Raw genomic sequence first — 18707 nt, forward strand, 5'->3', positions numbered from 1 at the left:
TTTTCTCTTTAATATTTTGGATGCTACTCCCAGTACTGCCAGTACCTGGATGTGTCACTGCGGGCAAGTCAAGTAACACCCCCGGGCCTGAGTAAATTGGGTTCTTTCTCCAAGGACCCCTCCAGCCCTGAAAGTCTGATATTTTAAGATATTCATTTTCTTTTTGGAATATTTTATTAAGGAATAAATTTCCTAAACATCAGTTAATCTCTTTCATGGAGATAAAGTTAAAAGTCCATGGTCTGAAAAGAAAAAAAGTTAAATGACAGAAATGTCTTGTATATGAACATATATAATTACTGAGACTCTGGACACACAAGGCAATAAACTTAATTTAGGGGGAAAAAATTTAGTGACTGAGATCTTGTAAGGAAAAGGTAAATGACTTTTAAAATCAATGGTGAACATGACAAGGCAAGGAAGTTCTTCATCAGAGAAACATTCTCATATCTAGGGTTGGAGATAAACTGGCCCAGCAACTCCTCAGGCTGGGAGAGGCAAGCCCAACTAGAGAGTTTTGTTAGTGAGTTAAGATCTGGGAAACTTAAAAGGCAAATCCCATAATTATGACCTATACCTTTTCCTAGGATTACAAAAAGTTGATAAGATAGGATAGCAATAGATTTCATCTCTCATGCCAACTCTGATTATAGTGGTAATGATTATCTACAAAGTAAGACTGAGAATCTTAAGAATAAACAGCAAATTATTAATTAACAATGTCTGCATTAGGCAGGAAAATGCAGAATGGGGACATGCACTATATTTGTAAACTTATTCTACAAGAACTTTGAGAATGAGAAAGAAAGTCATGCACAAAATTACAAGCTCTCCATACCCTTACTTTAAAAAAGCAAATTTGATAAAAATAGCAGAAGTTTAAGTGACCATCAAAAAGTATCAAAACAAATCTGTTGCACAACAGTGTGAATATACTTAACACTACTCAAGTGTACACTTAAAAAATAGTTACAGTGGTGTGATGGTTAATTTTAGGTGTCGACTTGGCTGGATTAGGGGATACCCAGACAGCTGGTAATGCATTATTTCTGGATGTGTCTGGGAGGGTCTTTCTGGGAGAGACTGGCATTTGAATCAGTGGACTGAGTGAGGAAGAGCCACCCTTACTTGGTGTGGGCGGGCACCATCCGATCTGCTGAGGGCACAAAAAGAACAAAAAGAGCCCAGGAAAGGCCAATTCTCCCTGCCTTTTCTGGAGCTGGGACACATTTCTCCTCTTGCCCTTTGACAACAGAACTCCAGGTTCTCCTTCTGACTCTGGGACTTGCCTCAGCAGCCCCCCAGGTTCTCAGGCCGTGGGCCCAGTATTGAGGGTCACACCATCAGCTTTCCCGGTTCTGAGGCCTTTGGTCTTGGATGGATTCACCCTCAGAAGGCCAGGCTTCCCTGATCCTTTAGCTTGCAGATGTTGTATCGTGGAACTTCTCAGCCTCCATAATCTCGTGAGCCAATTCCCCTAACAAACTCCCTCTCATCTGTCTGTCTGTCTGTCTGTCTACATTATATTGGTTTTGTCTCTCTAGGGAACCCTAACTAATACAGATGGTAAATTGAACGTTAGTTGCTTTTTACCACAATAAATAAAAGTATCGCAGCAAGTAGCACATAAAGACTAAGAAACTCCACATAGAATTATCAATGCTTAGAAGTAGAAGAGAGTGCTTTGAGATTCAACTCAAAATTTCCCTTGCTAGGATTATGTGCATCTTAGAGTTTGTTCTCTGGCAGATTCTCCTAACATATGATTTACTTTAATGTTAGTTTAATGTTTTAGCATAGCTATTTTAATGCATTTATTTTCATTGTTTTTGAAGCAAATCCAGAAAAAAATTCAAAGGTGCTCAGCAGTAAAACATCTTGATTCTCAAACTGGAGTTTGAAAAGTTGGCTCAGTTTGTATTTCCTCTACTAGTGACTAGTGAAAATTTCAACCTAAGTCCAAAGTCTTTTCACCAGGCAGCCCTAACAAATCCACGGTAAAGGTACATTTAAAGGTTTTAGAGACATTTTAAAAAATACATAAAAGGTGAAAAGCATAAAGTTAGAAATTATGGGACCTGAATTACAATTTCCATTTGAATGTGGCAAATTGGGCTGTTGATCTCTCGGGGCCTCAGTTTTTTATTCTGAAACCAAAGAGTTAAAGTAGAAGACCTCTAACAACCCAAACAGCATAATTACAATTAAGATAACTACGAGTTCTGTCCAAAAAGTATCCAGAAATTGTTAATATTTTAACATAAGGAGAACAGTTTGGGCAGCATGGATGTCACCGGGCAGCCAAGGAGAGTGGACCGGGATGCACACACGTGAACAATGACGATGTCACTGTACTCGTCAGTGGGGCGCTAGACACAGTTAAGTAAGCACGTGTGCTGTGTGGCCGTCGCATTCGAAATGGCTGAGCAAGTAGAGCAGTGAATCTGCATCGAATTTTGCATTAAGCTTGAACACTCCTCCATGGAAACTATCCGGATGATTCAGAAGGCTTTCGGGGATGATGCAATGAGTGCAGCGCAAATAAAAGTGTGGCCCAGAAGCTTCAAAGATGGTCAAGAATCTGTCGAAAGTGATCCACGTTCTGAAAGGCCTGCAACAAGCAGAACACCTGAGAATGTTGAACGTGTACGGGCTTAAGACTCCACGTTGGCTTAAGAGATGCTGGGAGAACTGTGTGAGGTACCAAGGTGCTTCCTTTGAAGGGGACTGAAGCATCATTGTCCTATGTACAATGTTTCTTGTATCTTCTTCAGTAAACGTCTCTATTTTTGATATTACATGGCTGGATACTTTCTGGACAGATCTTGTACGTTAATAAACCATTATTTGCACTGATTCCTACTGGTTTTGACCCCTGTGGAATGTTGCTGCCACCTAGTGGAAGTGTGCCTAAATTGTAGGACCAGTTTTAAGAGGTGACCTCTAGGGACTAAAATCCACATGAAATCCCAGCATTGCAAGAGTGATTGATCATCCTCAAGTACATTATATGCCCACTGCGCTCCAAACACTGTACCATGTGTTCCTCAAGCACCTGAACTCAATACTATCATGGAGTTCACGTCTGAGAAAGAAACCAGACCAGGGAGATGAACAATTGACTGAGCATAATGTAAATGGTGAATAACAATAAACAAATATATTTAGATAAGGGTGATGTAATTGACAACAGGTAAGTCACAAGTTTACATTCATGTTTAAAAGGTTAAACAAATCAGATTTTACAATCTTTAAAAAGAGGCATGGTGGAATAATGAAAGAGCAAATGAGAAGAGTGGGCATCATAGGTAGACATAATTGGTAGTGGTGTCACATGGCATGGGTTGAAATCCCCCCTATTGCCATTGTGTGGACTCGGGCACCTCAACTGATCTCACATAAGCTTTTTCTTCATCTGTGAGATTGCAGCAAATGTATTTTCACTGTATGGCTGTGTGAGGGTCATATGATATACAACCTCATATATGAAAACCATTATATAAAGACTTTTCAAATGTGAGAGGTTATCATTTGTCTCATAAGAAACACCTCCATCTATAATATTTTGATACCAGTTTATTATAAGTAACATGATAATCTATATTATTGTTGTCCAACACTAACTATATATTTTTATTAAATACCAGCTAAATATATGGTTTTAAAAAAGACATAGTTTAAAAAAAGACTTTCATTTTTAGCCAATCTTGGCAAAGTATTTTTAAATAAACAATTACCTTTGGTGTCAGTGTCATTTTTATTATTTATGTACTTAATATTATCATAAGCACTAATTATTTGTAAATAATATAAACTTTATCTCTGGAAAAATACTTGAAAATATTAAACTCTCTTGGAATTGCTAGGTAAGACTGAAACTAAAAATGAATCACTAGGAAATTTTAAGTGTTGATTCCTAAATAAAATAAAAATACCCTTTTTAAATTATATCTTATGATACCTTTATTGTATCTTACAACATTTAACATATATTACTTTTTTATTTAGAGGGGTACAAACGTTCTTGTTACATAGGTACCTTGTATAATGATTAATTTTTTTAGCCCACAAAACAAGTCTAAACAAATTCAGAAAAATTGAAATCATTCCATGAATCTTCTCAGATCACAGTGGAATAAAATTAGAAATCAATTCCAAGAGGAACTCTCAAATCTACACAAGTTCATGGGAATTAAACAACCAGCCACTGAATGATCCTTGGGTCAATGATGGAATTAAGATGGAAATCAAAAGATTTTTCAAATTGTACTTGCTATTAAATTAGAACTAACCAATAAGTACACGTGTGCACAGAGGGAAGAAAAACAAAGTAGAAATCAAGCAGGGGGGAGAGGGAAAGGAGAGGATGGGCAAAAACCTACCTGACAGGTACAATGAACACTGTGGGTGGTGGGCACACTTATAACCCTGGCTCAAGCATTACAAAGGCTATCCATGTAACTAAAAATGTTTCTAGCCACACAGTATTTTGAAATTTAAAAAAAGATTTTTCAAATTGAACAACAATCATGACACAAGCATCTAAAATTTATGGGATACAGTAAAAGCAGTGTCAAGAGGGAAATTCGGAACTTTCAATGCTTCCATCAAAAAGACAGAAAGATCACAAATTAACAACCTAATGTCACACTTCAAGGAACAAGAAAAAGAAGAACAAACCAAACCCAAAGCTAGCAGAAGAAAAGAAATAGCAATGATCAGAACAGAACTAAATGAAATGGAAACGAACAAAAAAATACAAGGGATCAATGAAACAAAAGTTTAGTTCTTTGAAAAGATAAACAAAATTGATAGACTTCTAGCTAGATTAACCAGAAATAGAAGAGAAAGGACCAAATAAGCTCAATCAGAAATTAAAAAGAGGACATACAACTTATAGCACAGAAATATGTAATATCATCCATGTATGAAAATCTCTACACACACAAACTAGAAAACGTAGAGGAAATGCATAAATTTCTGGAAACACATAACCTTCTAAGCCTGAATCGAGAAGAAACAGAAATCCCAAACAGACCAATAATAAGCAGCAAGATAAAAGCAGTGGTAAAAAAAAAAAAATCTCCCAACAAAAAAAGCCCCAGCCCAGCTAGATTCACAGCTGAATTCTATCAGACCTATAAAGAAGAACTGATGCCTATACTACAGTAATTATTCCATTACATCAAAAGAGGGAATCCTCCCTAACTCATTTTACAAAGTCTGTATCACCTTGATACCAAAGCCAGGAAAGAACATAAGAAAAAAAAGAAAAATTCAGATCAATATCCCTTATGAACATACATTCAAAATACTAGCAAACCAAATTCAACTGCACATCAAAAAGATAACTCGCCATGATTAAGTGGATTTCATCTCAAGGATGCAAGAATGGTTCAACAAACCCAAGTCAATAAACATGATTCACCACATAAACAAAAGCAAATATAAAGACCACATGATCATCTCAATAAATGTAGAAAAAGCATTTGATAAAATCCAGCACCCTTTCTTGATAAAAACTGTCAACAAACTAGGCAAAGAAGGAACATAGCTCAAAATCATAAAACCCATAGCCAACATCATACTGAATGAGGAAAAGTTGAAACCATTCACCCTAAGAACTGGAACAAGACAACGCTGCCAACTGACACTACTTCTATTCAACATAGTACTGGAAGTATTAACCAGAGAAATCAGGCAAGAGAAGGAAATAAAGGGTACCCAAATCAGGAAAGAGAAGGTCAAACTATCCCTATTTGTTGATGATATAATCTTGTATCTAGAAAACCCTAAAGATTCCACCAAAAGACTCCTACAATTGATAAATTCAGCAAAGTCTCAGATTACAAAATCAATGTACACAAATGAGTAGTATTTCCATGTGCTAATAACAGTCAAGCTGAGAGTCAAATGAGAGATACAATTCCATTTATAATAGCTACAAAGAAAGTTATATACCTAGAAATATACTTAACCAAGGAGGTGAAAGATCTCTACAAGGATAACTATAAAATAACAATGAAAGAAATCATAGATGATACAAACAAATGGAAGAACATTCCATGCTCATGGATTGGTAGAACAAATATCATCAAAATGTCCATACTGCCAAAAGTGATTTACAGATTCAACACAATCCCCACCAAAATATCAATGTCATCTTTTGCAGATCTAGAAAAATAATTCTATGCTTCATTTGAAACCAAAAAAGAGCCTGAATAGCCAAAGCAATCTTAAGCAAAAAGAACAAACCTGGAGGCATCACATTATCTGACTTCAGATTGTATTACAAGGCTATGGTAACCAAAAAAGCATGGTACTGGTATAAAATTAGAGACATAGACCAATGGAACAGAACAGAGAACCCAAAAATAAAACCATCTACCTACAACCAACTGATCTTTGACAAAAGCAAACAACATACCCTAGGGAAAGAAGCCCTATTCAATAAATAGTGCTGGGAAAACTGGATAGCCGCATGCAGAAGAATGGAACAGGATGCCTAACTCTCACCATATACAAAAGTTAATTCAAGATGGATAAAAGACTTAAATGTAAGGCATGACACCATAAAAGTCTAGAAGAAAACATAGGAAAAACCCTTCTAGACATCCTCCTAGGCAAGACTAAGACCCCAAAGGCAAATAGAGCAATAACAAAAATAAATAAATAGGACTTAAATAAATTAAAAAGCTTCTACACAGCAAAGGAAATAATCAGCAGAGTATAAGTATATATACAACCTACAGAATGGGAGAAAATATTGCAAACTATACATTCAATAAAGGCCCAATATCCAGAATTAACAAAGAACTCAAACAAATCAGCAAGAAAAAATCAAACAACCCCATTAAAAAGTGAGCAAATGACATGAACAGAACTTTTTCTAAAGAAGATAGAAATGGCCAAGAAACATACGAAAAAATGTTCAACATCATTAATCATCAGGGAAATACAAATTAAAACCACAATGAAATACCACCTTATCCCTGTCAGAATAGCCATTATTAAAAAGTCAAAAAAACAACAGAGGCTGGCATGGATGCAGAGAAAGGAATACTTATATACTGTTGGTGGGACTGTAAATTAGTGAAATCTCTATGGAAAATGGTATGGAGATTCCTCAAAGAAATAAATGTAGACCTACCATTGAATCCAGCAATCCCACTGTAGTGTATCTATCCAAATGAAAAGAAGTCATTTTTTTCAAAAAGACACCTGCACTCAAATGTTTGTCACAGCACAATTCACAATTGCAAAGATGTGGAATAAAACTAAGTACTCATCAATTCATCAGTGGATAAAGAAAATGTGGTGTGTGTGTGTGTGTGTGTGTGTGTGTGTGTGTGTATATATATATATATATATATGTGTGTATATATATATATATATATATATATATATATATATACACACACACACCATGGAGTACTACTCAGCCATAAAAAGGAATGAAATAATGTCTTTTGCAGCAACTTGAATGGAACTGGAGACCATTATCCTAAGTGAATTTATCTCAGGAATGGAAAAGCATACACCACTACTCGCTAATAATTGGGAGCTAAACGAAGGGTACACATGGGCACAAAGAGATGTAAAGGACACTGGAAACCAAGGGGGGTGGATGAGGGATTAAAACTTACCTGTCGTGTTCAATGAACACTATTCTGGTGATGGGAATACTGAAAGCCCTGACTTAAGCATTATACAAGGTATCTGTGTAATAAAAACATTGGTACCCCCCTTAATATTTTGAAACTAAAAATAATTTAAAAAATAGTATATAGTATGTGTAATCATTATCAAAAACATTGTGAAGGTTCCTCAAAAAATTAAAAATAGAACAACTACCATATGATCCAGCTATCCCACTACTGGGTATATATCAAAGATAATGAAATTAATATGTCAAAGAGATATCTACCCTCCTATGTTCATTGCAGCATTATTCACTATAGCCAGGATATAGACTCAACCTAAGTATTCATCAATGGATGAATGAGTAAAGAAAACTTGGTATATATATACAATAGAAAACTATTCAGCTTTTAAAAAGAAGAAAATCTGTCATTTGCAACAACATGGGTAAACCTGGAGGACAACATGTTAAGTGAAATAAGTCAGGCACAGAAAGACAAATACTGTATGATCTCATTTATATGTGGAATCTAAAAGAATTGAACTTATATTGGAGAGTAGAATGGTGGTTACCAGTGGTGAGGAGGGTAGGGGGAGCATGAAGAGGTTGGTTGAATGATACAAAGTTTCAGTTAGGCAGGAAGAATAAGTTTTGGAGATCTGTTGTACAGCATGGTGACTGTAATTAATGATAATGTATAGTAGACTTGAAAATTGCTAAAATAGTAGATTTTAAATGTTCTCATCAGAAAAATAATAAGTAGGTAAGGTGATAGATATGTTAATTAGTTTAATTTAATCATCCCATTGTGTGTGTGTGTGTGTGTGTGTGTATAGTACATCACACTGTATACCATAAATATATATAATTTGTCATTGTCAATTAAAGTGAATGGATGAATGTATAAACCCCAATAAATAAATAAATACTTATGGAATTTATGAATGAATAATTTCTCCCTTGTCTATATTTTTCCCTGAATCCTACTCTTCAGCCTATCCTGGATGTCTGTCCCTCCATTTTTTTTCTCTGCTTTGTTGGATAACTTTCTCTTCCCTAATTGGCCATGAAGTTGAGATCAATCATTGACTGTTTATTGTATTTATTTTTAAAAGATCAAAGTTCAGTATTCTTAGTTTAAGAAACAGGTGAATTAAATCTTTTATTTTTTCTCCTCTACCTCCAAGCACATGCATTAATGGCTTGTTTTTTGTTGAACATGTGGCCTGTATTATTTTTTATCTGTAGGTGGCCCTCCATACAAAAAAAGTCCTACATCTTTCTATTACATCATGCCTTATCAGAATTTTAAAAATCTTTTTTAAAAGGCCCCATATCTAATGTCTCTCTCCCAGAGGAAGATAATAGGCTCCTGTGGAAAGGAAATGGATTTATGAATTGAGGGGTACAATTCACCATAACAATACATTAATGTGCAATTGAATTCCAAAATAAATACATGTGCACATATCCATATGCAAGGTTTGGTACCATGCAGTCATGGGTTCAAATATTGTATCAATTCCTTCATACCTGTAAAGTTTTGAACAACTTTAGTTTCTCTGAATTTCAGTTTCTACCGCAAGGGTGATTTTGAAGGATTTAATTAGTCAGTAAACATAAAGCACCTAGTACAGTGCTTAGCACATAGTAGGAGCTCAAGAAGGTTGAGGTCCCATCCTAGTGACATACTTCAGGCCAAACAGGGTCTATGAAGAAATGGAAGGGGTTAGTAAATGAATATTTATGTGTAGGCAATCTTGCTTTCTTCTGTGGGGTGGGTGGGTATCCTGTCCATATATTCCGCTGGAAATTTCTTTCTCACATACTCCCAGAAGGTATCTTGATTAGCTTTGGGGGATAAGAGGACCTGGCCACTGGGATGGAGTTTAATAAGCATTGTCTTTGGAGCATTTATGTGAGCTTGTGTTCTAGACAACCCTAGAGAGCAATTAACTACAAAGCTGTGAAGTTTGGGTGATGCATTCCTTTCTCTTTCAAAAAGACCCTCAAGGGCAAATGTAACAAAACATCTCCAAGGAGAAGGGGAAAAAAACCTCTTCAAAATTCACCCCCAACCCTAGTTTTGAAACACTCTTCCAAAAGGACCCCAAATGCAGATGTTAGCAGATACCAGAAGAGCTTCTTAAAGATTACAACCCCCCTCCTCTCTTTGTATATCTTTTCCCTCCGTTACTCTGTCCACAAACACATTTTCTATGCACCAAGAGGATGTTTTGATCCTTGATGAAAAAACCAGCCTCAGGCTGTCTCCAAATTCATTAGCACTTAGGGTACTGGAAACAGACACTGAAGCCTCATTAAACTTTTCCAAAGCAGGACAATTCAAGACAGGTATCAGCTAAAGGGCAGACAGAACAGGAGGAAGAGGGTAAGTGTGGTGGTTCATCTTCTACTGTCTTCATGCCCTTACTAATCTCACTTTATAGAGCTCCCTACGTCTATGAGCTCATAGAGATGACCAAGGAGTTCTTTGGCTTTTAGGTTTCTCCCTGTATCTCTCAGTACTATCTGCCTTTCCCTAAATTCAGCCCAATCTTTTTTTTTTTTTTTTGTACTTTTAAAAAATAGACTTTATTTTTTAGAGCAGTTTTAGGTCCACAGCAATATGGAGCAGAAAGTACAGAATTTTCCATATATTCCCTGTGCCCACAGTCACACAGCCTTCTCCATGACCAACACGTGCACCACCGTGGTACATTTGTTACAGTTGATGAATCTAAATTGGCCCATTATTCTCCCCCAAAGTCCATAGTTTACATTAGGGTTCACTCTTGTGTGGTACATGCTATGGGGTTGGACAAATGTATAATGACATATACCCACCATTACAGTACCTGACAGAATAGTTTTCCTGCCCTAAAAATCCTCTGTGCTCTGTCTCTTCCCACCTCCCTCCCTCTGACCCAGAAGAACCACCAATTTCTTTTTTTTTTTTTTTTTTTTTTTTTTTTTTTTTTTTTTTTTTTTTTTTTTTTTTTTTGAGACAGAGTCTCGCTCTGTTGCCCGGGCTAGAGTGAGTGCCGTGGCATCAGCCTGGCTCACAGCAACCTCAGACTCCTGGGCTTAAGCGATCCTACTGCCTCAGCCTCCCGAGTAGCTGGGACTACAGGCATGAGCCACCATGCCCGGCTAATTTTTTTGTATATATATTTTTAGTTGGCCAGATAATTTCTTTCTATCTTTAGTAGAAACGGGGTCTCACTCTTGCTCAGGCTGGTCTCGAACTCCTGACCTTGAGCGATCCACCCGCCTCGGCCTCCCAGAGCTAGGATTACAGGCGTGAGCCACCGCGCCCGGCACCAATTTCTTACTGTCTCCATAGGTTTGTCTTTTCCAGAATGTCATATATTTGGAAGCATACAGTGTGTAGCCTTTTCAGATTGCTTTATTCCAATCAGTAAAATGCATTTATGATTTACCCATGTCTTTTCATGGCTTGATAACTCATTTCTTTTTAGTGCTGTACTTTGCAAAAGGTCTGCCATATACTTTTTTGTTTTCAAGCATTGCTGACTATAATTTATGTACTTAGATAGAATATGGCAAAATCAAATTTACAAATTAAACGGTTTTTTGCAAAAACTTTTAAAGCTCATGTTACTCTTATTTTTTCACTTTTGAACTCAATTCAAAATTCAAATTCAAGATAACATACAGAAATTCAGGATTTACATTAAGTTCTGTTATCTGTCTCAGATAATACTGTGCTCCCAATTTATTAGTTGAATAGTTCCCCATTGCAGTGTTTTATTAATTGATATGTACTACAAGCCAGACTCTATTCTATATTATGTCTTAAGTGGCCCATATTACTAAAAGAGAGCTAAAAGAAATACATGATCTCTTCTACTGATAATCAATCAGTTGATTATTAAATATTCAGTAGCATTTTTAAAAACTCTTTAGAAAACCATGATGAATTGGATGATTAGCTTTATAAATGTGTTAATTCTTTATTAAAAATTTTGTGAAAAGTAAACCTAGCACACTATTGAATGCTAAGGTAAAACAAATATTAAACCAGTCTTTTTAAACACCAAGTTTACTCTAAAGAGGAAAATTTGCTCATTGTGATAATCTGAGTGAGGCTGCAAAACGAGACATTTAAGAGGCTGATTCTGGAATCACAGCCCAACCTTGGTTCTGTGTTACTGCTCCTTTGATGGGCTTCCCAGATGGAATATGTTTGAGCTATTGCAACTAGCAAAAGAATTAAGGGGGAATAGAATTTCCTAGGGAATGCTACGCCCTTGAACATAACCCCAATCATTAGTAAGTAGTCTGAAAAGTAACCTGGAAGGTCTGTAACCCAGACAGACTTTACACAGCAGGTTTTCCAAGCACTGCAGAGAAAGAGACCTGCCAACACCAAAATCCTCCTTCTCTCATCTGACAGATGCCTTGAATTTTACCATCTAAATCTTAATTCTTGGGTTAAAGTCGTGGCTCCTTTTAAATTGTCACCTTACATTGAGAGGGACTCTTTCAGTTTCATCAATCATTTGTACCTTCGGATGAAAGAAAGACCTAGAAAAGCGAGATCTTGGGAGCACCGGGCACCTGCAGGGGTGAGAGAGGAGGCATCAGGGAGTGAAGGAGTGAGCCCAGGTCGGGGCTGATGGGGAAAGCCCAGAACACAACACACCCCACAGTACGGCTGAGGTTCTCCTCATCATTATTCTGTTTTTCCCTCCATCACCACCTGCAACTGTCAAGCTCAAACTAGGCAGCTTAGTTGTAAAGTTTAACACTTTCTTCCAGATATTTGATGGAAAATGAACTGAGTCATAGATCAACTCTCTAAGTCCCTACCAATTACTGAGTGTCTTCTATGTGCACGGCACTGTGGTAGGTGCTTATTTTTACTGTATTATTGAATCTTCACATGGCCTTCAAGGCTAGGGTTATCCACAAAGATGCAGTTCCAGCGTCTATGAATCTAAGATCACCGAACCTCTCAGATTCTCCCTCTTCAGCTGTGTAAAATAGGCCTGGTGCTGATTTTACCTGTATCACAGAACTACAGGGAGTCCAGACTCAGATGCAACTGGGCCTCCCCAGGTTTTCTGCAAGAGTGAGGGAGACGTCCTTACTCTCTCCGGGGAAGCACCTCTTCGTGAGCAGAGTCCAGTGACATAGAGCATTCCCTACGGCCCTTTATGTTCTAGAGTAATATTCCCCTATGTGAGTATAAAACTCAACAGATGCTTTTCCTTTTGTTTCAATTTGTCCAGCTTCATTGTCTGTTTCCGGGATTGGGAAATCTCATCCTTAACTATGAAAGTTCTCCTTCCTGATAGCAACATTCAAAACAGACTTTCAGTTAACCCATCAACCCTCAAATCATAAAATTCCTCAACCTTGCTCCTAAGTATTAATACTTCTTACAAATCTGCATGGTCCACTAGTGAACTCCTTATTTTTATAAGATATGCACACTTCAGCCTATCACATGAGGAGGAAGTGTTTCCAAAATAAGGGTCAGTTCTATAAATAATTTTTTAAGGAATAATTGCTGCTGGGAGCAGTCACAGTCCCAATTTATTAAGCAAACATTCCATCTCAAGACCCATGAGCCTTTTAGACATTATTATCTTAAGCAATCTTCAAACTCTGCTAAGTAGTCACTGTCATCCCAATTTTACAGATGAGAAAATCAAAACTCGGAAAGGCTAAATGAGTTGCCCAACATTCCACAGTTGGCAAGTCAGGATTAGAACCAGGCTTGTCCTGAAATCTACCCAGAATCATAACAACCACCTTACCCACTCCCCTTTCTACTGACCTGAATAGGTGCCCCAAATGACCTGGAATCACAACATAGACCTCAGATGTCTACCTCGCTAAATGTCTGACCCAACACACGATGGGTGAGGGCTCCAACAGAGCTCTTTTTGTTTTAGCCACCAATGTTTCCATGTGGCTCTACATCTGCACTCAATTATGCCAAAGTTTGCTGCAGGTTCCTCCTTTTCCTTTGAAGGGAAAGAATCCTCTCTTGACTTTAGGAAGTCCACACACCCTTCACAAACAGGTGCATAACCTTAGAACTTAGGGAAAAGCTTAAAGTCACACTGACAAGACTGGGAGTAAGGGAGGGATTATCTGAAACTCTGCACTGATGACACCATGGTGATGGCTAAAAGGAGCTTCACGCTCTCTCACTGTCCAAATTTGAGGGGTTTAGCACTAAAACATATGTAGCAGAAGCTATTGATATCAGAGAGGATGGGCCCAATTTCAAAGGCATCTCTCCGTGTAAGTTCCAGGAAAAATGTTAAGAAGGTCAATGAGCCCTTAACTGGCAATGAGTAGATATGGATTGATTTGTGAAAACTGAAGATGCTAAAATGAAGTGGCTCTCATAAACTAAGCAAGAAAAATTCAGAGCAAATAGAGAAAGTATTACTTCCCAAATTGTGAAGTCACTGCCTTGGAGTGATTTCCGTAATATATACAATTTACTAAGGCTTGTGTACCATGACATAAACACCCACACATGTGTACATATATACTTGTATATGAAAAGTACACAACAAAATGTTAAGAGCTGTTATTTCAGGAGCTAGAATATTGTGGTGTTCAGTTCCAAATTTTTTTTTTGCATTGATCAGGAACTACACATGATTTTTTGTTTCAATATTTCACATTGGCATATTGATCAAATTATCTTGCAGTTTTTCTTATATTTCTTATAAATTCATAAAATAACTTATTTCCATTTTGAAAAATAAGGTGAAATTGATGACACTATACCTAAATACATAGGTATAAATACATAGGCTAAAATATAGTTTAAGAGCTAGTTAAGGTAATTTTGTTGATCTCCAAATGAAGGATCAAGATATATTCCAAATCTTTAAGGGTCATTCACCATGAGCCACCAGGCCCTCTGACCACTTCCTGGAATCTTCTGTAGGGTTAGGGACTCAGCCTCAGAGGCCCACTGACAGCAATTCCCTTCTGATCAATGTGGATTGAGACTTAGTGTAGATGTGTAAGGGGGTGATGGTTCTAATTGACGTGGATTCTACGGAATCAATTTCCTGCTCTTGAAAGATGCTTCATGCACTGAAAATTCAAAGAATTTGATTGAGGATACTTTGTAACTTAGGTTTTAAGTAACAAAAGCAATAACAAACACTTACAGAAAACTTACTATGAGCCAGGTATGTTCTAAAGGGGATAGATAGACAGACAGACAGACAGATAGATATAGATCCTATAACAAAGTAAATGCTATTATTAGTTCTAATTTTACAGAGATAAATAGAGGGTTCAAGAGATCTGCCCAACATCACACATCTACTAAATGAGGCTGGGAATTGAATCCAGGAAGTCTAGATCCAGAGCCCACACTTGTAACAATCAAACAGTTTAGAGAGCTCAGACTGAGACACATTTGAAACTGGAACTAGATTAGCATGTTCAGACCTAATATTTGACAACTAAGAACATTTCTATACACTTGTGGTCTGATCATTTCCATTAAAAACATTCTATCTGTCTGATTGATCATCTCACAACTATGTAGCTGAACTTGGTCCCATTGATCTTTTCATTCTAATACTGAAACTTGAGTGAAGTAGATGAATAGTTATTTCAGGGTAAGACCTAACTCATCTGGGGCACACAGAACTGTCCTAATAATACCTCACTGGCCACTTATTATGTGTCAGGCACTTTACATACATTGCCTTATTTAATCCTTAAGCAAATGTGTAAAGTAGTTGCTATCATTCATCTTTAAAGATAAGGAAATTGAAGCAAGAGATGTTAGGTATCTTGCCGAAAGTGACACAACTAGTAAAATGGTGGAGGCAGAAGTTGATCCCAGGGAGTCTGTATGCAAAGTTTAAACTCTTATCAGCTATACTATACTGCCTAAATATTAATATTTAAGACAATGACTGCAATTGCCTTCTTTGATAGAGATACTGAGACTAAGACAAAAAGAGAGAGAAAAAAAATCTTTGCATAAAGTTGTAACCCTCTGTAATCCTCTGCCCTCCCTCTCATGCATTTTGTAATTATTCGTTGATACCACCTGTGTTACGGATTGTCATTATTATCCCAGGTCTGCATCTTGTCCTTGTGGTCCATGGGAAACATGTCCACAACCAAGGGCTGGAACAGCTCCTCAGTCACCATGTTCATTCTCGTGGGATTCACAGACCGTCCAGAGCTCCAGGCCCTCCTCTTCGTGACCTTCCTGGGCATCTATTTGGTGACTCTGGCCTGGAACCTGGCCCTCATCTTTCTGATCCGAGGTGACACCCATCTGCACACTCCCATGTACTTCTTCCTCAGCAACCTGTCCTTCATTGATATCTGCTACTCTTCCGCAGTGGCTCCCAAAATGCTCACTGACTCTTTCCGGGAGCAGAAGACCATCTCATTCATGGGCTGTGCCACCCAGTTTTTTTTCTTTGTCGGCCTGGGTCTAACTGAGTGCTTCCTCCTGACAGCCATGGCCTACGACAGGCACGCAGCCATCTCCAGCCCCCTTCGCTATACCACGATCATGCCCCAGGGCCTTTGCACACGCATGGTGGTTGGGGCCTATATCGGTGGCTTTCTGAGCTCCCTGATCCAGGCCAGCTCCATATTTCGACTCCATTTCTGTGGACCCAGCGTCATCAATCACTTCTTCTGCGACCTTCCGCCAGTCCTGGCTCTATCTTGCTCTGACACCTTCCTCAGTCAGGTGGTGAATTTCCTTGTGGTGGTCGCTGTCGGGGGGACATCATTCCTCATCCTCCTTATCTCCTATGGTTACATAGCGTCTGCTGTCCTGAAGATCCGCTGGGCGCAAGGCCGATGGAAAGCCTTTAACACATGTGCCTCACACCTCGTGGTGGTGACGCTGTTGTTTGGGACGGCCCTTTTCATGTACCTGCGACCCAGCTCCAGCTACTCGCCTGGCAGGGACAAGGTAGTTTCTGTGTTTTATGCCCTTGTGATTCCCATGCTAAACCCTCTCATCTACAGTTTGAGGAACAAAGAGATCAAGAATGCCCTGTGGAGGGTGTTGGAGAAGAAGAAAGTGTTTTTCTAGGCCATGAGTAGAGACATATTTCTCTTGCTGCAGATTTAAATGATCCAAGGCATCCCTGCCATCTCTGCCGTAGGCCAGGGATACATTTGGTGCTCATATTTGAAAACAGAGACTCCTGCCTCCAGATGCCTCTCACCTTTCCTCATGGTGACATGTCTACTGCCATGCCATGGATAGCCAGAAAGGGGAAGAAATTTCCTCACCAAAAACCTCCCCCAAATAGCCTATTCTCATACTAATTCCAATAACTTTCCTTTATTGGGCACTTCGTATGTAGCAGACACAAACATTATTTAATTAAATCCTCATTGCAGTGCTATAATGCACACTGCACTATCCCTGTGTTACAAAATAAGGAAACAATGTCTCAGCAAGAAAAACTAAACTTGCGTGCTCAGGGTCACACAAGAAGGAAGGGACAGAACTCTGACCCACACCCAGATCTTCCTGACTCCAAATGCCCAGCACGACACTTGGCAAACAATAGAAATTCAATAAATATGAGATTATCTATGCTAACGAGTTTTTGGGGGTGAAGAGGGAAATATTTAAGATGATCAAGTGTTTATCCTGTTGTGTCTTCCAGACTCTCCATGTGTTTTCCTCCTGGACCACAGAGGAAAATCCCAACTTGGATCAACCCTGGGGAATCTGAGGGACTGACCACTGGGATGGAAAGTAATTTCCTCTGCTTTTAGAAAACTCAAATTAGGAGGTGCCTTTACACCCCAGAGGTTGATTAATTTATGAAGCTGTGAGTTTTGGATTTGGCACACCTTCCTTCACAAAGATGTACTCTAGCAGTAAGTGTAGTGATTCATCTGCAAAGACAGAAAACCATCTCCCTAAATACAACCCTAACCATGGATTTGAAAACCCCGCCTCTACTGCCCAAAGTTGATGATGTTAACACACACTAGCAAAGCAATTCTCATAGGTTATAACCTCTCTCCAATCCCCTTTATCCCCTCACTCCAAGTGTGTACCCACAAACGCACACTTCCAGCACCAGGAGGAATGGTCGTTTTGAGCCCTGGTTGATTAAGCCAACTTCAGATTCTCTCCCATCTCTTTACAGAGCATCCTGGTATGGGAAGGAGCTACACATGCCTGACTAGACTCTATCCAAACCAGAATTAATAAAAATAGGAAGTATTAGAGGATAGACTGGCAAGAAGGAGAAGCTAAGGCCAGTCAGTCGGCATTTGCTTTTTAAGTGTATTGTATGTTTGGACTCTATTTATGGAGCCTCCAGGAACTGCAAGACCAAGACAGACGAGAGGGACTTCTTTAGCATGTCTTCTCTGTGCATTACTCTAGTCTGCCTGCCGTTCTATAAACTCAACCCAAATTCTCGCCTTTCCTCTTCTGCTGCTCTGATGACATCCTCTGATTGGTATCCTGACCCATGTTTGAACCTTTGCTCTCAGGAAGAGATAGAGGGGGATAAAACAAGTTCCTGAAGAAGCTGTTTACTCTTGGACTCTACCCAAAGAGTAAGAAATCTAAAAAGTGTTTGGGAAGAAAGAGACACTGAGTGACACATATTCTAGGCATGAGGGAGGTTCTTAACCTCCAAACTTTACCTTATTTTCATGTGGATGCCTGGAATTCTACCATCTGAAACTCATCTGTTACTTTTAATGTTTGTCTCCTTTTAAGATGGTAAACTTTCACTTTTAGGGAGGTTACTCTGTAAGTCTCATCAGTTATTTACACTGTAAGGATCTGAGAAAGTTCCAAGCATCTGAGAAGTTAAAGGGAGAAGACAACAGTGAACGAGAAAGTTTCAGAGCAGAAGATGACGCAGTCAGAGACAAACTTCACAGATACTACCGTCTGGCTCAAATTAGCCCTGGTTACATAACATTGATATCAATTTATGCCATTTCGCTTTCACAGCCAAGACATCTGTCAAGCCCAAGCTGGTATCCCAAATGGTCAAGCTCAAACTTAGCCACAGATTTTAAGACATTTTGAAAA

General features: G+C 38.4%; 1 protein-coding gene across 1 annotated transcript; it reads left to right on the top strand.

Annotated features, from left to right (window-relative positions):
* Positions 1-15757: 15757 nt before the first annotated feature.
* LOC123642741 (olfactory receptor 5A1) lies at positions 15758-16792 on the top strand. Its single transcript, XM_045558143.1, has one exon. The coding sequence runs from the start codon at positions 15768-15770 to the stop codon at positions 16722-16724; it is 957 nt and encodes a 318-aa protein (XP_045414099.1). The 5' UTR covers positions 15758-15767; the 3' UTR covers positions 16725-16792.
* The last annotated feature ends 1915 nt before the right edge of the window (positions 16793-18707 follow it).

This window comes from Lemur catta, chromosome 7, assembly GCF_020740605.2.
Source record: "Lemur catta isolate mLemCat1 chromosome 7, mLemCat1.pri, whole genome shotgun sequence".
Lineage (NCBI taxonomy): Eukaryota > Metazoa > Chordata > Mammalia > Primates > Lemuridae > Lemur > Lemur catta.